The 24,452-nt window shown below is 36.8% G+C and overlaps 1 protein-coding gene across 1 annotated transcript; it reads left to right on the top strand.

The window, feature by feature from the left end:
• The first annotated feature begins 15,399 nt into the window (after positions 1–15,399).
• Positions 15,400–24,179, top strand: LOC140155924 (histamine H2 receptor-like). The gene is made up of 3 exons (XM_072178943.1): positions 15,400–17,284; positions 18,511–18,537; positions 22,871–24,179. The coding sequence occupies exons 1-3, from the start codon at positions 16,240–16,242 to the stop codon at positions 23,524–23,526; spliced, it is 1,728 nt and encodes a 575-aa protein (XP_072035044.1). The 5' UTR covers positions 15,400–16,239; the 3' UTR covers positions 23,527–24,179.
• The last annotated feature ends 273 nt before the right edge of the window (positions 24,180–24,452 follow it).

Below are 24,452 nucleotides of genomic sequence, written 5' to 3'. Positions count from 1 at the left end.
AATTCTCCAATTTTGACCTGTCTAAAGGAACTATTTTCTGTAAATCCTTTGTCAATATGACAATATGTGACTCCTCGCCACAACTGAGCCCGGATGTCGCCAATCATCATTTTTGAGATATTCAACCAAAATATTCTGCTTGAAATTAGCTTTAAAATGATGTATATCATGTCTATAGTACTTGACATTTAAGTAGTGAAAAATCAATAAAACAGTCAATAAATCCTTTCTTTCCTATTGTTTATTGTTAAGTTCGATGGAGCATATCTCAATAGTGGCACTGGCGACATCCGGGCTCAGTTGTGGCGAGGAGTCACATATATGGATGATACTGCATGTACATTCACATGCACATCAAAGCCAACTTTGTACCTCTTGTCTTAGAGTCCATTAAACGTACTAAGCTTAGTTACATTGTGTTATCATGACAAATGTTGAAGTCATACAATAATATCCTATTGGATGTCTTCTTCAGATCCACTTTCTTCTTCATCACTTGACTCCAGTTCACCTGCCAGTTCCATTTCCAAGTCTTCTTGCAGCTTTGCTCGACTACCGTCAGGATGTCCTCTGCAGATTCAGCCGATATTGCAGCATCTGGATGCTTTTGAACACTTGCAGTTTCTCTGGCACCCTTTCCTGCAGGAGCAGTTGGTTCCTTTTGACACATTTGGTGGCCATGGTGGCTTTCACATTGCTTGTGGAACTACGATCTCCCCCTCTAAAGTCCATCCGCATTCCTTTGCGATGTAGGCCTATGCTGTTTTGTCTATGATGCATGCATATGCTGCTCTCTCCAGGTGAAAGCGAATGCATCCTCGGTTGGTGGTAATCTCTTTAAGTTATTAGTTCCATTCTTCAGTAATTTGTGAGCCCTGAGCTCTGTAAGACTATTACACCGGGCGCGCGCGATGTCATTGCTGGAAGAGTAGACTGAAATGAACAACTGCCGCGCCTGGTCAATGACGTCATCTGTTAGGTTGTGATCAGCCTCAACAAAACTAGCAAGATGATCCAGTGGAACAGTCTTGCTTTTCTCTAACCATGTAGGTTTTCCTATGAAGAAACGGTAGCTGGCCGTAATGTCTCGTCCACTGAGACTGTGGATCAGTGGAAGAGCCTGACACGAGGGGTAGTGCTAACTCGCGCCATGGGGTCATAGGCGCATTCTTTTAGCTTTTGGCGGACAGAATTACCATTTAGAGGTTGCTAAAGGGTCAATTTAATCCCTTATATCTATTGTTTTGGCTCCAGAGAAGATGTAAGGAAGTAATTACAACTTCTCTGCTCAACTGCAATCTCACTTCCATTGGTCAACAGGGTGCATTTTTGTTCAACACGGAAACCTCCCGCAAGAAACAACTTCATCGATCCTAAACATGGGTTGACCATCTCATCACTGAGCCACTTCTCACAGAGGTACACAGGCAATGCTGATTTGTTGTTAGATACGCTGAAAAAGCTTTGGGATCAAGCGCACAAAATTGGCTGCTCACTTCACTTCATACACTTTACAACCTGTTTCAGCCCATCTGGTATACGCTCTGCAGACTTCAGGCTGTTGGCATAATATCCGTCGCAACAGAAGTGTATGCTCTCTGTACGTTGGGATATATTGGACATTAGTGATCGTCTGTATTGGTCAGCAATATCTGGAAAAGGAGCATCTCTGTCACTTGCGAATGACAGACAATGCATCAACAATCACACTGGTGCTAACAATGGAATCTGTGGGACGCCAGATATCTTCATTAGGTTGACTCCAGTCTCCTCCTTCAGGGCTTTCACAAGGCAGGATTTTCTGTATTGACCCAAGCTCTCAAACCCAGACTCAAACTCAGGGTCCATCCATGCTTGCTTGTGGTCAGAGAGAGAGAGAAAGAGAGATGTGACCAATACTGAGAGACGCAGATATGATGCTGCATTGCTACATTAGGCTATAATGATCACCGGCATGTACAGGATCTGTTCCTGCGGGGGGCTCAGAGGGGCTTTCAGAGTTATGCGGGGGGCTTAATGGCTAAAATCGCCATAAAATGGCTGATTTTACATGACTTTTAACAAAGTGCGGGGGGCTTCAACCCACAAAGCACCCCAGACATGCCACTGATGATGGCTAGCTGGGTCAAGGACTGGGTTGGGTAAGGTCAATGGCGTCGGGTCTCTGTTACTAGGCAGAGGGTACTAAGGATAGAAAAAGGTGTCAATTCTAAAGTAGGAGTGGGTCTACAAGAATGTGAATCGTGAAGAGGATCTACAACCATGGCCAAAATGTGTTGGGACACTTATGGAAAACGTACACTATAGTATGACCTTATTTCCGTTATTATTAACGTGATAAAGTGGAGGTTTCTTTGGTGTCAAGCCTAAACACTTTCCTAACACCCAACCCTCCCCCTTCCCCACCAATCAATGTTGGGTGCCACAAGGCTCGTGTGACCAAAAAAGTCGAATTCAACATTGATCGGGGGAGTGGGGGCTTATTTACATTACCCTATCAAACCGTCCCAACACTTATGGCCAGCATTGTCTCTAAGGTACAAAAAATCTAATTTTAAAATATGTGTTTTGGCCCATATCTCCTCAACCATAGCTTGGATTTTCATCAAATTTTACATGAAAACGGAGAAACTATTTATCTTTTCACTTATATAAAAATTATTGCATTTTCCTCATGTGATTTAGGGATACGGTCACGTTTTATACGCAATATCATGTATTTTACAGTGCGTTCTGAACATTATTAGCCTATGCCAACTACGTATTTTGCGTAAAATGACGTTTTATTTTGAAAGAGTAGTGATTTAATCACCAGAAATACATGATATTTGTTGACAGGAATTGATTGAAGTCTTTTAAAAGAGTGATTTTGGGAAAAAAATACTTAAAATTAAAAAAAAAGCTAATTTTTTTATTTTTAAAAACAAAACTATAATCATTTTCATCGTTTGCATCAAAAACGTATGTGTATTTGCAACGAGTATATCGTGTAAATATAATCATAGTCGGCAGGAGTAGGCTTAAATTACATTTTATGACTGAAATTTATTAAAGCGCTTTCAAAGAAACTTATAGTAAGTATAGAAAGTAAAATATAGGTAGACATACAGAAAAAAAGAAGGACGGACATTGGAAAAATTAATAGAACGACGAATATAATATGATGAAGGATATTGTAAAATAATAACAAAAAGAAAAGAAAAAGAAATCTAAATAAATTCAGGGGCTCGAACCCGTGTCCACTGCGCCTGTGGCAGATGCCGTATCCATTGCGCCACAGAGCTGTGTAACTTCAACAGGCTTAAACTATAATATAATGCTATTCAACATGCATGTATATAAATATACGCTCTACACACGATATACAGTCCAAAAAATACATTTTTACGGCATTTGTTTCATTAACTGAATATTTATCATATAGCAGGTGTTGGCTGACATTGTGCTCCACATTTAGTTCAGTTTTTGTCCGGATTAAATGACTACGGGACAAAATCGGACGGTATACACGTCTTTAAAGAGTAAAGAATTTTAATATGATATTACTTTCTTTTCTTTTTACAAACGTGTATATCGTTCGTTTTTGTCCCAAAATCATTTTACCCCGGCCCAAAACTGAAATATATGTGGAGCACAAATGTCAGCCAACACCTGCTATATGATAAATATTCAGTTAATGAAACAAATGCCGTAAAAGTGTGATTTGTTTGACTGTTTATCGTCCGTAGAGCGTATATTTATATACATGCATCTTGAATAGCATTATATTACAGTTTAAGCCTGTTAAAGTAATACAGCTCTGTGGTGCAATGGATACGGCATCTGCCACAGGCACAGTGGACACGGGTTCGAGCCCCTGAATTTATTTATATATCTTTTTCTTTTCTTTTTTTGTTATTATTTTACAATATCCTTCATCATATCATATTCGTCGTTCTATTAATTTTTGCCAATGTCCGTCCTTCTTTTTTTCTGTATTTTGTTGCTTCATTTGTGGTAGACTGCGGTAAATTGGGTAAACAAGTGTGCATGGGTTCGATTCTTTTATTTGTTTTTTGATCACGAGATGTTGTGATAACTTTTATTTTCTTCTATAGCTGTAATGTAACATTTTAATTGGTGGAAACAATAATTTTCCATTTTAAAACCCAAGTTTTTGACAGTTAAAGTGACGAATAGTGAACTTAGACAGGGCCAAAATATCGTTTTAAGACATTTTAAGTGACCAGTCCCTAAATTTCAAATGTAGCCATCCAAAAATTTTTGGTAAAGCCACATGATAAGATCTCTAACTGCTCCAAATTTGGTGTCAATATCATATTTACTTTTTGAGTTATAAGCAAAAAACTGAAATTAGATGATTTTTTTTCAACTTTTCAAATACAACCATGGCCAAAATGTGTTGGGACACTTATGGAAAACGTACACTATAGTATGACCTTATTTCCGTTATTATTAACGTGATAAAGTGGAGGTTTCTTTGGTGTCAAGCCTAAACACTTTCCTAACACCTCAACCCTCCCCTTCCCCACCAATCAATGTTGGGTGCCACAAGGCTCGTGTGACCAAAAAAGTCGAATTCAACATTGATCGGGGAGTGGGGGGCTTATTTACATTACCCTATCAAACCGTCCCAACACTTATGGCCAGCATTGTCTCTAAGGTACAAAAAATCTAATTTTAAAATGTGTGTTTTGGCCCATATCTCCTCAACCATAGCTTGGATTTTCATCAAATTTTACATGAAAACGGAGAAACTATTTATCTTTTCACTTATATAAAAATTATTGCATTTTCCTCATGTGATTTATGGATACGGTCACGTTTTATACGCAATATCATGTATTTTACAGTGCGTTCTGAACATTATTAGCCTATGCCAACTACGTATTTTGCGTAAAATGACGTTTTATTTTGAAAGAGTAGTGATTTAATCACCAGAAATACATGATATTTGTTGACAGGAATTGATTGAAGTCTTTTAAAAGAGTGATTTTGGGAAAAAAATACTTAAAATTAAAAAAGCTAATTTTTAGAAGAAAAAAAAACAAAACTTTAATCATTTTCATCGTTTGCATCAAAAACGTATGTGGTATTTGCAACGAGTATATCGTGTAAATATAATCATAGTCGGCAGGAGTAGGCTTAAATTACATTTTATGACTGAAATTTATTAAAGCGCTTTCAAAGAAACTTATAGTAAGTATAGAAAGTAAAATATAGGTAGACATACAGAAAAAAAGAAGGACGGACATTGGCAAAATTAATAGAACGACGAATATAATATGATGAAGGATATTGTAAAATAATAACAAAAAGAAAAGAAAAGAAATCTAAATAAATTCAGGGCTTTTGTCCGGTACTGCGGGACTAAATCGATGCGGTATACATTGCGCCACAAAGAGTAAAAATTTTAATATGATATTACTTTCTTTTTCTTTTTACAAACGTGTATATCGTTCGTTTTTGTCCCAAAATCATTTTACCCCGGCCCAAAACTGAAATATATATGGAGCACAAATGTCAGCCAACACCTGCTATATGATAAATATTCAGTTAATGAAACAAATGCCGTAAAAGTGTGATTTGTTTGACTGTTTATCGTCCGTAGAGCGTATATTTATATACATGCATCTTGAATAGCATTATATTACAGTTTAAGCCTGTTAAAGTAATACAGCTCTGTGGTGCAATGGATACGGCATCTGCCACAGGCACAGTGGACACGGGTTCGAGCCCTGAATTTATTTATATATCTTTTTCTTTTCTTTTTTGTTATTATTTTACAATATCCTTCATCATATCATATTCGTCGTTCTATTAATTTTGCCAATGTCCGTCCTTCTTTTTTTTCTGTATTTTGTTGCTTCATTTGTGGTAGACTGCGGTAAATTGGGAAAACAAGTGTGCATGGGTTCGATTCCTTTATTTGTTTTTTGATCACGATATGTTGTGATAACTTTTATTTTCTTCTATAGCTGTAATGTAACATTTTAATTGGTGGAAACAATAATTTTCCATTTTAAAACCCAAGTTTTTGACAGTTAAAGTGACGAATAGTGAACTTAGACAGGGCCAAAATATCGTTTTAAGACATTTTAAGTGACCAGTCCCTAAATTTCAAATGTAGCCATCCAAAAATTTTTGGTAAAGCCACATGATAAGATCTCTAACTGCTCCAAATTTGGTGTCAATATCATATTTACTTTTTGAGTTATAAGCAAAAAACTGAAATTAGATGATTTTTTGTTCAACTTTTCAAATACAACCATGGCCAAAATGTGTTGGGACACTTATGGAAAACGTACACTATAGTATGACCTTATTTCCGTTATTATTAACGTGATAAAGTGGAGGTTTCTTTGGTGTCAAGCCTAAACACTTTCCTAACACCCCAACCCTCCCCCTTCCCCACCAATCAATGTTGGGTGCCACAAGGCTCGTGTGACCAAAAAAGTCGAATTCAACATTGATCGGGGGAGTGGGGGCTTATTTACATTACCCTATCAAACCGTCCCAACACTTATGGCCAGCATTGTAGCTACTTGTTATATATCAAAAAACATGGAAAGAATGTGAAACAGCACATCAGATCAGTGTATTGATTGCAAAATTTAACGAAATATGATACCACACGTGCCATATATGCGCAGTTCTACTTCATCTGATAACCCCCCCGCCCACACATTATCCAGAGCTCCCCCCCCCCCACCACCACCACACACCCCCCCAACATGGTGGCCCAGTGCAATGAAATGTATGGCATAATTTTAATCATTACTTTACTAATCTTTATGCAAATAAAAGGTGATTTTGTCACATTATAGTGCACTATATTAAGTATTACGCTGCAAAATGGGTATCCGGGGGCAAACTTTGACCCCCATAACACCCCCTGTGCAGCTGATTTCAAAACGTGTCCACCCTAGGGATGTAGCCTATAGTCCATAGAATCCATCTATATAGGACACGTTTTTATATCTTGCCAAGTCAGTTTGCATCAAAATATGGGGGTTTGCTCCCTGGGTAACCTCCAAACATCAATGACTTCAACACTAAACTCACCCAAGCCATGTTATGATCTTCCCCTCCCCTAACGAGGATCTTGCAACCAAGTCAGAAGAGAGGGAGGAATGATATACTGTGGCACTTCGTGTTAGTTTCTAAGGTCCAATGCCCTCTCCCAAACTTCTAACAGTCTAAAAGCGTTTTTGGAATCTATCCCATATTTTTGTGTTCCCTTATATAGTTTTTTCTTATTTTCGAAGGGCTGCTGCTGTCTGTTGAATAGACAAAATAATTCAGCAAAGGTCAAAGGAAACAGTGATGTTTTCGTCGGCTTAATTGAATTCTTTGAAATTATGCACTTAATGCATAATGGTTCCTGGATCACAAGAACCAGACATACAATGTAAAAAGGACTGTGTTGTTCTTCACTTTATAAAAGGTGAAGCTACTGCCCTAGTTATTTCTTATTCAGGGAATGATTGTCTAAAGGTTGTTGCTTGATTATCAGAATAATGCAATATATAGTATCTTAACGTAAGTGGTTTCTACTTTTTGGGCGATTTTGCCCAAATTTGTGTCAAAAAATGTTCGACTGCTTTTCCGTCTCCTCCCATCAAGGCCAATAAAGTCGCATTTGCTGTCAAATTTGGACGCGTGACGTGCTTGGGAAATTTTTGTACGAGTGGACCCCTTACAAAAACATTGATCAGCTCCTTGTGTGTGGAGGGGTGCTCTTAATGCATACGGACGGGCGTTTGTGTGTCAGTAGGTGTTTTTGTATCAATTTGATGTTTGGCGTTGTTTACAGTGTGTTGCCTTTTGTGTACCTCAAATCTGGCCACATTAGGCGATATTATATAGCAGGAATGTTCTCTCATTTTAATAAAGGCTGATGTGACTTCTTAATTTTATATAATTATATGAGTGATCGAAACAACCTGATATGATTACAAATCGTTAGTAGAGTGCTAGACCATCGTAAAAAATATTGCATGGCTTTGCAGCGGGTTTTGCAGGACCATGTATTTTCCTGTTTTGCGAAGCTGTTCATACCAAAGATTGAATATTCAGAAAAATATATATCATAATTGTTGCAAATGAAGTTGATGATAATGAAAGAGTTATTCTTAAATTTCGATGTCGTAAGTGGATTTATTTTGCTGTTAGTGCAAGACCATCGTAAGTGGCACTTAACGAAGGTCTTGCGCTCAACACTTATTTTTTCTTGAGTGCATTGGTCTTGCGTATAATACGAAAGCAAAAATAAAACGCACTTACGATATTTTATCAGTGGCGTAGTGTAGGTCATCATATTGTGGGGGGTACCGACCATGATTGGGGGGAACCGGGTCTGATGGGGGCACAAGCCATTTTTCGGCAATTTTCCTGTGGGACTGATGATTTGCTAGATTTTCAGATCGATTGGGCCCCCATGCCCCTATGACGCTACGCCACTATATTTTAATTGAAAAAAAAAATACAGGCCTTTCATAACATTTCACAATTATGATTCATAGAAACATTTCTCCATTTGTTGCTTGAAAATATTGCATTGGCCTATATTGATTAGTGCATGGTTAAACGCGTGTAATGCATGTTTATCTGACGTCATGATAAAATGCTACAGATGAAGGTGATATAGATCATTTCCAGAAGTTTACGTAATTAGATACAGTGAGAAATGAATATGTATTAAAACCTGCTACACTTTCTTAAAGATTTTCATGGTCGACAATCTATTTTAAGGAGGGCAACGACTGCTTGTCTTCGTGTATATATTGTTAAACACATGTTTCAATGTTACAAATCAAATTGTGTCTAGACCGTTCTTGAAAATAGAAGTTCTCGAACACTGATCATATAAACCAAGTTGTTGATTTTACTGATGTAAGTCGAGCCCGCGTTAACTTGCACAAATTGAATTAGTGCAGATTTCACACCTGGTCAACATTCCACCCTCCGTTAACACCAGGTGAATGCACTGCAATGATGCAATCTGATGGATTTGCCGCTACTCAAGGCTTGACACGTGCTGGGTGCGACTGCAAACATAGACACAGACTAACAAATTGCAATTTTGTATGGTTTGACGGGTTAATACAGGCATCTGGAGCTATCTGGTTAAGTTATATCCAAACGGACAGTATTCACAAATTACAGCCTTAGCTGCTAATGCAATACCACTTTGCTGTGCCAAGTTCCGCTTATCTTTAATCCTTACAAACACACATATGAGGCACATTAGCAATTAAACACTTTTCTAAACACATACTTTGCTATAACCTTACAAACATGTTTTTATTTTTAACAAAATACCAGGTATAAATAGTAGAGTATTGATGGATAATCATGATAACGCTTAGCAATGGAATATTAATATTTGAATATACTATGGCAGCATGGGATCCACATACAATCTGCAACAGTAAATCTCTGGATAGGGTGCAAAGACAAGCAACCAGATTCTGTAGAAGAAACTACAGTAGAGAAAAAGGAACAGTCACAAGACTTCTAGAAGATCTTCAATGGGGTGATCTAAGAGTACGGAGAAAAATCAAGAGATTGACCATGCTCTACAAAATACACAACAACCTTGTGGCCATCTCTCCAACACCTCATCTCAAGTTGAATACTAGAAATACCAGGGGCCATCAACAGAAATTTGTTGAATATCTGTTAACAAAGAAGTGTACAAGAACTCCTTCTGCCCCAAACAATAGCTGAATGGAACAAAATGCCAGCTTTTGTAATCAACTCAAAGACAGTGGAAGCCTTCAAAGCCCGGCTTCAAAGTCAACGCAACAAAGCATTTCTCAAGTCACTGGAATCTTCATGCGAGTCACCAGGTCATTTCAGTTAGTGTGATATGCACATATTGCATTTTATTTTCACCGCCTTAACCAAAAGAAGAAGACGAATGTTTGGCTTCAATGGTAAAAATGTTTTGAATTGCTAAATACAGTTTTTGGAATGCAGTTTTGAATTTATCCGAAACACTCAACTTCGGCCGATTTTGGGGTCAAGGAACACAGAAATACTAAAAGCTTCGTTATTAGATGAGACAAACTACTAGAGATATATAGAATGACTCAAGTGTTTGATTTAGTTTTCATTTGGTTTTTGTAATTTGTGATTCCATTTTCTTTGCAGCTTACGTAAGACCTGATTTACCCATTTGTGTCTCCGATTCAGAATTAGAAAACATTTTAGGCAAAACTTGCGTAAATCATGTAAACAGTCTGGTCTGACAATTTGTAATGTACCCACTCCGAGGGTGAAAACTTTCACATAACCCCAAAAACCTTGGGCGAGTGCATTGAACAAAAAAACAAATCCATGGATTTTTTTTAAATTTAATTAAATTAAATTTATTTATTTATTTATTTTTTGTAAATGTCTTGAAAATATTAAACATAACATGACAGGTGTTTATTTTTCATAACTGATTTTTCTTTGTCTGCGAGTTACAGATCAAATGTAGATCCAACTTGTATCAAGCTAGTGTATCTATCTATATTCTTGGTCTGTTTATTATAGCTACCGTATGGTATCTATATTCTTGGTCTATATTTAATTACTCTGTTTATAGAGCTACCGTTTACAAAATGTTTTGGATGTAAATTTAAATGTGAATTTTCAAACATATTTTCGATCTTCATCGACTTCCAAAATTTGCCAAAAATATTCCCCACGAAATAATTAAACAATTGAAGTAATTAAACAATTGAAATAACTAAACAATCGAAACAATTAAACAATTAGATATAAAAATGATCGGGATTTATTACGCACTCGTCAATGTCGCAATGATATAATAAAATGCTTCAATGTCACAATATAATGATTGGTATAAAACATTTTCTCCATTTGTCAAATTTGGATGGCTTGAAAATATTGCTTTTATTGATTTGTTTGTCCATGGCTAAATGCGAGTGTAATGCATGTTTACCAAACGTCATTATAAGAGATGAAGCCGAAATAGGCCTAATAGATCGGTTCCTGAAGTTTACGTGATTAGATACAGTGAGAAATGAATATGAATTAGCAGCCTACTATACTTACATACTTCAAGATTTTCAAGGTCAAAATATTTGCTTTAAATGAGGGTAAACGAATAGTTTCAATGAATACAAATCAAATTCTGCCCAGACAGTTCTTGAGAGTCGTAGTTCTAACCAAATTGTTGGTTTTAGTGATGTAAGTCGAGCCCGCGTTAACTTGTACAAATTGAATTAGTGCAGCTTTTGCACCTGGTCAACATTCCACCCTCCGTTAACACCAGGTGAATACACTGCAATGATGCAATATGATGGATTTCACCGCTACTCAAGGCTTGACACGTGCTGGGCGCGACTGCAAACACATAATGGACACGGACCAACAAATTACAATTTTGTATGGTTTGACGTATTGCATACAGGCATCAGGTTTTATGAATGTTATTCATCATCTACACAATATACACAAATTGCACATAGCCTTAGCTGCTAATGCATAATTTTCGATCGTTTTATCAAGTACAGCGCTGGCAATGAAAAGGTGACAGTATCATTTTGGACAAAATACGAAAACACGCAAATGGATTGATCAGGTCTTTATAGCGGCAACACACATTCAATGCAATTACAAGTCATAAAACAAAACCAGATCGAACGCTTGAATCAAACTCCCCCTGGGTTTTCTGTATCAGTATCTGCTCACTTATTGACCTCAAACAACATAAATCATGTACACAGTCTGGTGTGACAACTAAATTTTGTAATGTACCCACTCCGAGGGTGAAAACTTTCACATAACCCTCAAAACCTTGTGCGAGTGCATTGAACAAAAAACAAATCCATGGATTTTTTTTTTTGTAAATGTGTTGAAAATATTAAACATAAACATAAACATGGCAGCTGTTTATTTATCATAGCTGATTTTTCTTTGTCTGCGAGTTACTTGCCAAAAATATTCCCCACGAAATACACCATTAAACATTTGAATATAAAAATGATCAGGCTTTATAACGCAAGCGTCAATATCGCAAAAATTAATAGGCTTCAGTTATGATTTGTATACAACGTTGTCAAATTTGGATGGCTTGAAAATATTGCTTTTGTTGATTTATGTGTTCATGGTTAAATGCGCGTGTATGCATGTTTACCTGACGTCATTAGAAGATCGATGAAGGCTATCAGTTCCTGAAGTTTACGTAAATAGATACAGTGAGAAATGAATATGAATTAGCATCCTACTACACTTACATACTTCAAGATTTTCAAGGTCAAAATATCTGCTTTAAAGGAGGGTAACGAATAGTTTCAATTATGTTACAAACCAAATTCTGCCCAGACAGTTCTTGAGAGTCGCAGTTCTAACCAAATTGTTGGTTTTAGTGATGTAAGTCGAGCCCGCGTTAACTTTGACAAATTGAATGAGTGCAGCTTTTGCACCTGGTCAACATTCCACCCTCCGTTAACACCAGGTGAATACACTGCAATGATGCAATCTGATGGATTTGCCGCTACTCAAGGCTTGACACGTGCTGGGCGCGACTGCAAACACATCATGGACACGACCAACAAATTACAATACAGGCATCAGGTTTTATGAATGTTATTCATCATCTACACAATATACACAAATTGCACATACCCTTAGCTGCTAATGCATAATTTTCGATCGTTTTATCAAGTACAGCGCTGGCAGTGAAAAGGTGACAGTATCATTTTGGACAAAATACAGTGACTCAGATCAAAGGCATAATAAAAGTTTTTGTATCAGATTTATTTGAAAATATTGTTAGGTTCCAAGCAGGGTCGTTGAAGTGATTGGATCGATGCGTGTCGCGTGAAACACCTTAGTCTACTATTATAAATGACGCCTGGGTTTAATATATTTTGTAACTCCTTTTGACCTTTTATGAAATTTGTAATTTGATTGGCAACTTGCTATCTTGGGCTCGGATTTGCTTGAAAATCCTTCTGCGGCAACCGGAATAAAAAAGACGAAAGGCTGAATAGAAGACATAAACTTGATCAGGTCTTTCTGTATCAGTATCTGCTCAACTTTTGTAACTCAAACAACATTATTAACAAAACCAAAACATCTTAACCGTTTTGGTATCTTTAATTGTCAATACGCATGTCAATCAATCCTTGTGTGACTGGACAATATAGGCAGCCTAAAAATAGTCCTATACCATTGTTATGCATTACAAATGATTTGAACCAGCCTATTGTATCGTTCACAGATGTTTTGGATGCAAGTTGTCTATAGAAAGGCACAAGTGTCGATGTCGACAAAATATAATCGGAAATAGTGACACCAATTTATGAAAAACCCTGATTTGAAATTTTACACAAAAAATGCGTTGCTGTCTAATTTTGTAAGAAGGATGAGAGGATATTTTGAGTTCGAAGTCTAGTAACAATTTCAGACAAGTGGCATCCTCTTCTTCTTAGAAATGGTCGTATAATTATTAAAATACTAGAACGCCAACGCGCAGCTCATTAATCAACTCCGAACGAAAAGAGACCAGCAATAAATAATAGACTAAAACTCAAATTGACTCGCATCACACACGGGATGTAATGTACTGTATACAGGGATAACATTAATGATCGTATTGGTGTAAAAACGTTTTAAATTTACTGCGATAATGAAAATAGGAAACGCTTACGTCATGTTCAACAAGGTGTGTTAATTTAACGCGGCGTGTATACCGTCACGAATATGAGCCGAAATTACGAGTAGGGTGTGGACGTACATACATTACCAATCGTGTTAAGGGGGTACTACACCCATGTGGTAAATTTGTGACTATTTTTCCATTTTTCTCAAAAAATATTTACACACTGTAACAAAAGTTATGTATATTATTGGGGCAAGGTATCCAATTACTACACTGAAATTTCAGTGACTCAAGACAAGCGGTTCAGTATATATGATAGGAAACGACCTACATCCTAGCGGTACCTTATTTCTGATCATAAATAACAAACCGCTTGTCTTGGGTCACTGAAATTCCAGTGTAGTAATTGACTCCTTGCCCCTATAATATACATAACTTTTGTTACCACTGTGTTATTAGTTTTTGAGAAAAATGCAAAAATAGACACAAATTTATCGAGGGGTGTAGTACCCCTTAAGAATCTTGATTTATACTCTCGTCAATTGAAAAACGTGTGTTATTTCGTTTGTTTGTGGGGGAGTTTGTTTTTGTTTCTGGGTTTTTTTTGTTGAGCGGGGTTGTTTGTTTGTTTGTTTGTTTGTTTGTTTTGTTTTTGTTTGTTTTTAGCAGAGAATGTATGACATGCCACCTTCCACATGTTCCAATAATTATAACATATCCCTAACGATACAATCGTTCTGTTGTTTTTCCAGGACCAAGTTGAGGAGAAGAAAGAGTCTAGGAAGGAAGGACGTATCTTCATAAAAGTGATATCTGCAGTCATAAATAAAACTGATAACACGGCAATGATGAAACATGTTCATTGATGAACAGGTGGATTATGATTATAACCCAGCAACTGAAGCTACTGAAGTACATCATGGAAGAAAGAGATGAGAAGGAACCACAACGAACGCATTCACTTTGTCCATTCCCTTTACCGACATTTAGTTGACATTGTTATTCATGAGGATTTACTTTGATCAATACCCCGCGTTAAATAGGTGATTGGTATTGTATTCCATGTATTTGCATGTCTTCTGGAGCGTGTGTGAAGGATGATTTGAACTAATGACCTTCCGTGCAAGCACCCTATAGGATTTTCTCTGGTGACGTGATCATCGGTCATTGATGGCCTACATCTTTTCTTCCATTTTGCCCAATTTTTCCGAACTTTGATGACTTTTTTCTCAGAGTTGGCAGTCTTTGGCACTGAAACGAGTTAGCTAGTTACGATTATACACATATAAACTATTAAATTAAACAGGTTTTATGTACCGGACTCAACCGGAACATTGTGCATTATTTAAGAACATTTTACATCTATTTTTCATCGAAAAAGTCACCAAAATCTTACCTTATTTGCTAAAGATGAAACTCAGCAAAAAAACGGCCGATTTTGATTACCTTTTCGATGTTTTATAGGACAATTTCTACACAACACGATCAAGAAAACAGTTTGACTGTAGACCCCAAAACAAAGCTACTATACATGTTCAGAGCATCAGTGAAATTCCAGAATCTTACTTCTGGGTAGCGTTTGTTTGTTCGTGGATGGGTTTGTTATAAATTTTTCCAGTAATGATTTCGCCAAGCATCGATCGCGGTAAATGGATTATACATGAAAGGAAGTACCATTGATAGCTTTTCTTTTCATGCGTCAATAGATAAGCGGATTAAAACTTGGCCGATCGAAGTCGTTGTGGTTCCTTCTCATCTCTTTCTTCCATGAGTACATCGACATTGCCCAGCTTGGTGACGTTACAGAATACGGAAGTCAAGTTACCTGTTATTTACACTAACCCGTGAACATCGAGGTGAACCAGTTCAACTGATAGCTATTATTGTGGATTATCATTTGAAGTCGGAAGGGGAAGTTTATCTCGGGTTTACAATATGAACCGATCCAGGAACAACTTGCTGCGTTTTTAGTTTCTACGCTATTATTTACACAAAACAGGAATTTATATAATTGTTGCGTCTGTTTGGTGCAGAGTCAGGATCATAATATCAGTTGCAGCAGCCTGTTTCGTGCAATATTTCGGAAGAGCCTCAATAATACCATTTATACATGGTATCCATGTAACTTTCTGGTTGCCTGTGAGTGAAAGTATATAAATGTGGTGCATCAAAGCATGCACTGATTTGTTTGTTGACTGGCAAATAATTTCGTAAAACATAAACTATGGCATAATCAATAATGTCATATCTTCGGAAAGGTTACAGCAAACTTACCAGCGGAGATCTAGACGTGTTTACTATGCAGCCTGATGTGTCAATTTAATATTGTTTGCTACTTACAAACCATAACACGTATATCTGCGGAAATCCAAGCGACAGTTTGCTATAACTCAAGCTCAAAATCGAAGTTATTCCATCAAGGTTATCTGTTAAATGCGTATAGATTTCCTGAAAAGGCCATCAATGGCAAAAAAACATACAAACATGATGGGGACGCATGTTGTTGAAACGCCTAAATAAATCGCGATATTTTTACCGGGTACATATGACTCGTTCAGCTATTTATAACAGTGTTTTTATGACGAGGCAATAGTAAAGTGCAATCAGGAACAAACATGCTACCAGTTGATGAACTAGGACCAGCATTCTTGTCACACAATACGACCATGGATACTGATAGTAATACCATCGTAATGGTCACCACGACCAATATCACAAATAATGAGACCACAGGTCTCCAGCCTCCATATTGGAGTTTAGCAGAAACAATAATATTGCCAATCATTCTAATTGTAATTATGACGGTATCATTAATTGGTAATGCTCTTGTCATTATATCTGTAGTTTACTTCAAAGACATGCAAAGGAAAACGTACGTTCTTATTGCAAATCTAGCAGTGGCGGACTTTGGTGTAAGTTTATTATGTATGCCTGTGTCATTAGTTACAGTGATATCTGGGGACTGGATCTTTGGAGATGTGTTTTGTTCAATCAATGGGTTTCTGGAAGCTTTATTCCTCGTTGCCTCAATCCATGGACTGATGCATATAAGTATTCATAAATATTTCCAACTCTCCAAACCACTGAGACGAATTGTAGACAAGAAATGGGCAACAATCATGATAGTTGGTACATGGTTAGTCGCGTTCACAGTTGCAATGGCTCCTGTTGTTGGATTAACTGTCAATGAATACAAACCAGGGACTTCGCAATGTGGACCTAAATTTCCCGATGACGCCAAAGGAGTCATTCATGCTGCGTATTCAATGCTTATGGGTTTTCTTATTCCCTGGACTGTTCTTGCCTTTTGTTATGGATTCATTTTCCGGAATATTCGGAAACACGGTGCACGAATGCAACGAAATAGCAGTATGGGGCAACGCCGAATATTTCAACAGCAAAAGAAGATCACCATGACACTTTTTATAGTTATGATCGTGTTTTTTATTTGCTGGGCTCCGTTCATTATATTCAACATATTTGGATTTACTATGGGGTTTGATAACATCCCTATATGGCCCAATGCATATTGTTATTGGTTTGGGTACCTCAACTCTGCTATCAACCCTGTGATCTATGGGTGGAGAAATAGAAGCTTCAAGAAGGCATTCCTGGAGATATTCCACTGCTGCAGCTATCAAGTTACCACAATCCAAACAGGTTGGTTAACTTTGTATATACTGTAAACGTGGTAAATAGGAGAAAAAGAGAGAGAGAGAGAATGGAGGGAGCAGTGGTGTAGACAGGGGAAGGGCGACATTCCCCCCGAGAAGCCTCTCCCTTAACCCCCCCAGATGTCCTGATATTTAAAATTGTCGGCCCTTTTTGTACTTTTTATCCCATTTTTTGACAATTTTCTTCAAATTTCCCTTTGAAAGTTACTTTTCCCCCTTCCTTTTTCCCCCTGCTGAAAATGTCCTGGCTACGCTTGTGTGAGCATGGTGAGAGAGAGTCTGGGATATTTACATCTCAAAAAAAGTAACTAACCGCCCCCCCCCCTTAAATAATGGCCATTATTCAAAAGGGGGCTATTATATTACAAATCTGTACAATGCGTTGGAAGCAGAATTTATTTCTGCGCATTTTGACACCTCATTTGATACGATAGCCCAGAAAACAATAAAACACCGGTCAATTTAATGTAGTGAGGTCCAGAGAGGTCCAGATTTGAAAGTTGCACTTACATACAAATTTTTACAATACAAAAGCACTCAGATATCATTACACAGATTTCCTTCCATTACACTGAATGCAAAATCAATATAATTTACTGCAACTTTCAAGTCTTGGGCTACATTGATTTAAATGTACGCTGTGACGTCAATATTTAGTCAATTGCAACAAATGAGGTGTCAAAATGTGCAGAAATAAATTCTGCTTACAACGCATTTTACAGATTTGTAATACAATCACCCATTTTTGAATAATGGTCATTATTTAACGGGGGTTAGTTACTTTTTTTTTTAAATGTTTATTAGCAAGTACAGGGAAAAGAAGAGGGAGAAAGAGAAATGAAGGAGGAGCAGAAGATTGACAAAAGATTTCGACACCCTTGTGAAAAGGTGTCCTTTAAAATTCAAAGCCGTTACCATAGTTACGCTGACCCAATTGCAGGATTATTTTACCGGAAAAAATGGCGCGCGAAAATTTACATTTCTAATACCAAAGTGAGCTCAATTGAAGCAAATTGGGGTTTCAAGATATACAATCAGGGAAATTGTCAAAGGAGCACTCTGGCCGATTTTGATGAGAAATGAGAATACAGGAAAATCTTGAAGAACTTGAGGAATGTACGCATTTTCTTTGGTATAGGTCCATGCATGATATTTGCATGTTCAATCATAACTGTATTTCAATAAATAAGTACTTTTTTATTTTATTTTCAGAAAACGGCATGGTACCTGCAAAGGGACGTAAGTACATATTATTTCCGTACATCTCCTTCCACCAGCACTATCTGTATTTACACTGCGCACAAAAGTATCGATACTCGCTATAAATTTATTTAGGAAATTTACATTCAATAGCAAAATCAACGAATTCGATATTAATTAGTTCTATATAAATTAATGACACCTCCCTTTAGCACAATGATATTAAAGTCTTCCAAGTTGTATCCAGTTGAATAAACAAAAGGTAACATCTCAAAATTTCTAATTGATTTCCACTGAACACGCATTCATATTTTGAATACATTAAGTTATAAAAATGCGCAGAACAAATTGATGCATCTGTAGAACTATAAGATGCATATTCCAATGTGTTTATATGTTCTTCTGCAGGATGCATAGCCCCATTACCTACTTTACGGGGATAATTATGTCTGCAATATAATAATTACCCCATTAATGTAAGTGTATGATGGCTGATGCATACTCCATATATTTGACGTGGAATATTCGTATTCGTTAATCAATTATCTGTATCAATTCATTCTCATTTTCTGACGAATTTTAGTTGACGAAAATCCATTACATTTGAAGTCAAATGACCATGATGACTGCTTTATTTGTTTAACACGGTTAGTCCTTACCCAGCCAACACAAAGCATTTTGAAAACATTTTAAAGGGGTTATATTTTGGGCTTTGGTTTTGGTAAAAATGTTTCAATAACAGTAAATGTCGGGTTCTATAAAGATCATGAAAACGTTTTAAAAACGTTTTGTTTGAAAACACGCTACAAGTACATTTTTAAAATGTTGTCAAAATGTTATTGTAAGCTATTTGTGCAAATATTATGTTTGCCAACACTATTTAAAACTAACGTTGTGGTAGAATATTTTGGAATACGTTTTCTGATGTTTATGAATGTTATGAAAACGTTTTATACCCTTTATATACCCTTTGTATAACCCGACATTTTAGATGTTTTCTGGTAACCTTTTCGTGCAAATAATGTCAAACCGTTTTGTGTTTGCTGTGTAAGGACACACGCTAAGGACACACATACACCTCGTAATATCATATGTGGAAAAACACTATAAGATTATACAAGATGCGCAAGCAAGGACAATAAACTGAGACTAATATCATGATAATATATCAAACATAAACAGTCCCAGACAAGAAGGCTCTTAAAAGCATGCTGGCATTGAAAAAGAAAGAAATAACGAAAGCCACTTCCAACAAGCAATTTTACTGTTACTGTATGGGGATGGATGAGACGGGGAATGAGAGTTCTTGTCCCTTTACCCTGAAAGGTCAATTTTACAAACATTCGTTAGAAGTTAAAAATGAATGGAAATATATATATATTGAATACCGAATACTTCTCGAATATGCTTCAAATAAAAAGTACGAACCGGGCATATTTTGTGCGAGACTTGAAAATGACTGATTTGATATATAATACATCGCCAATAGAAGCTAATAGATGATGAGAAGATGAGCATTGGTGCCACAGTTACCAAGCACGCACATAAATTAATTGCTAAGTAAAAACACTTACTGTCATATCTGTGGTATCCGCCGACATAATGTTTGACAAATTGACATAATTAATGCTCCACACTACATTTGACCATTAATGGTACTAATCCAGGCCCTGGATTAGTACCATTAATGCTCAATGGATCAGGGGCGTAATGGGTAGGGTGTATGGGGGTGTGGGTGGTGCGCGGAGCTGAGGTTTTTTTTTAAAAGGGAGGCTTCCCCTTGCTCCCTGCGCAGCGCGTTTGAAGTGGAAAGCTTTTTTTTTTTTTTTTTCCTTTTTTTATTTATTTATTTATTTTGTTGTTTGCGCCATTGTGGGCACAGCCTCCCACTCTTTAGCCTGGTTATTGATTTTGGCTAGGTTAACGACGAAGGGCTGTGCCCAAAAATGCTGCCACAATTTATTCAAAACAGTATAACTCTCCACCTTTAACTCATATTGTATTTGCCATCGGTCAATTGAGGAACACATCACGCACCTATATATTGCTATAATTGATCCTCTCGCCCTTCATCCTCTCTCGTTTCTTCTTCATACCATTTTCTCTTCAGACTTCGTCCTAACATAATAACATCTTACCCTAATCCTAACACAAACTTATCCTGGACCCTAATTTTAACTATTGCCTATGCCACAAAAGTATCCGAACACTTGAACAAATTCTAATTTTAAAACAAAACCATATTAATTTTTTTAATAGATGCACTATCTAATCCTGCACATTATGACCAAAAGTGACAAACTGGCCTATTCAAAAATCCACGGACTAGACATTATGCGTGCTTTTTTATTTAAATTTAAAACAAAAGGAACAAAAGAAACCTAAAACAAAATTACTGAAAAATAAAATAAGTTATGCGGCAAAGTACAGAGAAGAAAAAACTGAAATAAAAATGTGCTGCTTTAAATAAAGCTTGACTGAAGACACACTGTATTGTCTCTTAGTTGCGCTTGTTGGAATCTTTTCGCCTTGGTTTGTCACCTTTAAAACTGGACCTTCAAATGCTTGTAACTTTGCTTATTGAGGCCAATTGGATTCATTGGGGTGTCATATTGGGGTTAGATAATGCATCTCATCTTAATGTAATATTTACCCATATGGTTTAGTTTTAAAATTAGGATTTTTTTTGTGTTCGAATACTTTTTGGCGCAGTATAAAGCCTTATAACAAGGGACCCGGGTAATACTATTCTGCCGTATATAATCTAACGGATGTGGAGGAATTACCAACAGGTTTACTGATCAAAAAGTTTGTCCAACACGTTTTTCACTTCATACTAACATTGTTTCCTTCCTGTATACAGGGCGTAAAAAACGAATGGTTGGACTAACAAATACCTATATATCAACAACCAGCAGTTTTAGGTCGTCATCTATACGGCAATCTTTTCGAGCAGATTTATCCTCTAACACTTTGGTTAACATGGTTAAGTAAGTTGCACTAACACCACCCAACTCATTCATCATGTTCATTCTTATATTTAGATCTGTTTGCGCTTTTTTGTTAGCTTTTGTTTTGCATGACAAGTTTTCTACCGTGTGTATATAATATGATTATGGCTTTAAAATCTGAATTTGTTCATCTTGGAAACGCTGCAACTGACATATCTCCCTGGCATATATAATACCCTTTAATCGGACGTATCAACATTGCGACTGACATTATAATCACATATTTATGAATATTACGTTGGACGCTAGGGAAAAACGTCCTAGTATGATTTTGGATCTCAAGTCACGCTAAGAGATGTGGCGTTGAAGATGTAATGGAGCATGGGGCAACTTTTCAACCAGTGACTACACACAGTGAAAGATCTGAACTGATCCTGAGACATGTTTTCGGTCTGTGACGAGCTATAACATTCCACGCAGATTTACCAAGTGATCGTCAACACTGCAAATGCCTCTCAAGATCGAAACTTTCAACTGCAAATTAATATGTTGGTTTGTCCAAAGCATGTCTGCTTGTGATTATTACACTTGAGCGGTATAGCTCAAAGAAAGTTAATGATGAGTTATACCTTTGCCGGAGGCTTTGCGCCCCCCCCCTCCCAAATGTGAATTTCATTATGTTTTCGTAGCTTGTTTGGCATCAGTCTGGCATGCTATATTTTCTGGATCAGTGATTGTTTTCTTGTATTTACCTGTTCGGTTCAGTACTTTTTGTGACTTCTTCAGCTTTCTTTTAACTCACTGCATTGTAATACGACTTCCATATTCATAACTAATCTACCGTGTATATTTATGATATTTTGTTTGCTTATTTGTTATGCATGTATAATTTTGTCTAATATACTGTGGTAAGTTGTAAGTTGTAACCGTATACTGTTAAACTTATAGAGCACATCCGCTTATTATACCAATCCATCGAACAACACGACAGAATGAAGTGCGTCCTCCATAAAACATCTGAAATTTTGTGGGGGCTCACTTCATTTTAACGTGTTGTCCGAAGGATTCGCTTGTTAGGTGGATGTACTTCTACACTCTAAATTTCAAGGATTTAAAATAAATCCTAAAGGATTGCGATTAGGGCCAATCAAGTATTAGATTTAAAATGAAATCTTACAGATTTAAAATGAAATCGTTAAAATCTAAAATTAAGTCTCTAAAATTGATTGGTCTCTAATTACAATCCTTAAGGATTTATTTTTAAATCCTTGTAATTTAGAGTGTACAATGAAGTTTTACGGTTTACATTTTGAAACGTGATAGTACTGTGGTGAAATACCTGAACTTGGGAATTGTGATAACGTATCATTTGCACTTATTTAGTTTTTACTTTCTTTCTTTTTTTAAATTTTTTTATAAAGGCGCCTCGAGTCGCAGAAGGAGGATCCTGTACCCGCCCATTACCCCATCTAGCCCAGACAACGTAGCAGATAAACGTCCAAAACGGTTTAAATTTGAACGAAACGTATCGCACATATCCATTGGTGATAGCACTAGACGGAGGGTTGTGGGATTTAATACACCCGATGATACATCGCAGGTTGCTACTGATACCAATGGCTCACTACCAATAATCCTTGAAGATCCACCTGTAAAATCTAAGGCGAGTCCAAATACAGAGGAAAGTAGTACAGCGCACTCTAATCCAACATTTGTTGAAGATGATGATATCAATCCAAATGCACATTTCGATGCGAAAAATTCAAATGGAGGTGTCGACATCATCAAAGGTGATGACCAATCAGAGTCCATTGTTGCTAATGTGGATGCAAAGAAATCAGAAGATGCGGGCTTATCAATACCAGAGGTATCCCAGAACTCCTCAATTGATGAGCGGTCTCCAGATACTGATCCAGCATCTCCAGACGGAAAAGAAGTTCGAAACGACTCATTGAACGTTGAAAATATGGGAGGAAGGAAGAGTTCGTTGACAACACTTGTAGACATCATATCAACTGCGACGATAACAACACCTCGTGATTCAGACAACGAAAAATTGGTTTCTGATGAAGAATAACAATGTATTTTTATCATGTTTATGATGGGGGCAATCTATAGGGGACTGTTTATTATCACACAGATTATGAAATGGATGTTTGTACCTAAACATGAACTTTCAAGTGCTTATGATATCAACTCAATTGCGTATATGACAATTACGAATATTTTTTCAAATTGTGCACATTGTGAATATTGTTGCCTCGTATATATTATGAAATTGTCGGATGTCTTTAATGTATACAGTGTTTCATTTATAGTATTTTATTGTTAAATAATCTATTTCTTGCCGTTAGTCCAATGATCCATCCAAACTATTCAATTATTTGGCTTATTCTATAATATGAACTACAGTAATCCCAGCAAACCATATAAGCATATAACAGAATGAAATATATCGAACTCGCAAAATCGTGATCATTTATCAGTGATGAGCGCTTAAAATCAGAAAGCTTGTAGCCCTATAGGCTATTGTATCACTTTGGAATGAAAAAATCATAGTTGCCAAAAATGTATGCCTGTCAGGCATATAGGCAAAAACAATGTTTTGCAAGCGGTACAGTTTGAGACATTTTGGATTTAAATCGGAGCGTTTTTATGACATTGACCCTGCGATGGTCAAATTTGACCTTTGACCTTTTTCCTAATAACTCAAGAACGTTACTTTTCTGGATCCTTCACAAGTGTTTCATAGCATAGGTCCTACAGCGATAATCTTTCTGGGTTTGGAATGTCTCCCTCTATATATAATATCCCAGGAACAACCCATGGCGCTGAGTTTATACTTACTGGTCGCTTAACTGCGAGACAGGACTAGAAGCTTTTGTTATTGTAGGAAAGTGCTTTTACTTGATTGTTTGCTAATCAATAACTCACAGCTTGGCGACTGATTGTAGATCACTATAAATCGGATGTACTGTTGACCCCGCAGTTACGGTTAAGAAT

Source organism: Amphiura filiformis, chromosome 6 (assembly GCF_039555335.1).
Source record: "Amphiura filiformis chromosome 6, Afil_fr2py, whole genome shotgun sequence".
Classification (NCBI taxonomy): Eukaryota; Metazoa; Echinodermata; class Ophiuroidea; order Amphilepidida; family Amphiuridae; genus Amphiura; species Amphiura filiformis.
The sequence above is the reverse complement of the archived record's forward strand: the minus strand, read 5'-3'. Positions and strand labels throughout refer to the sequence as shown.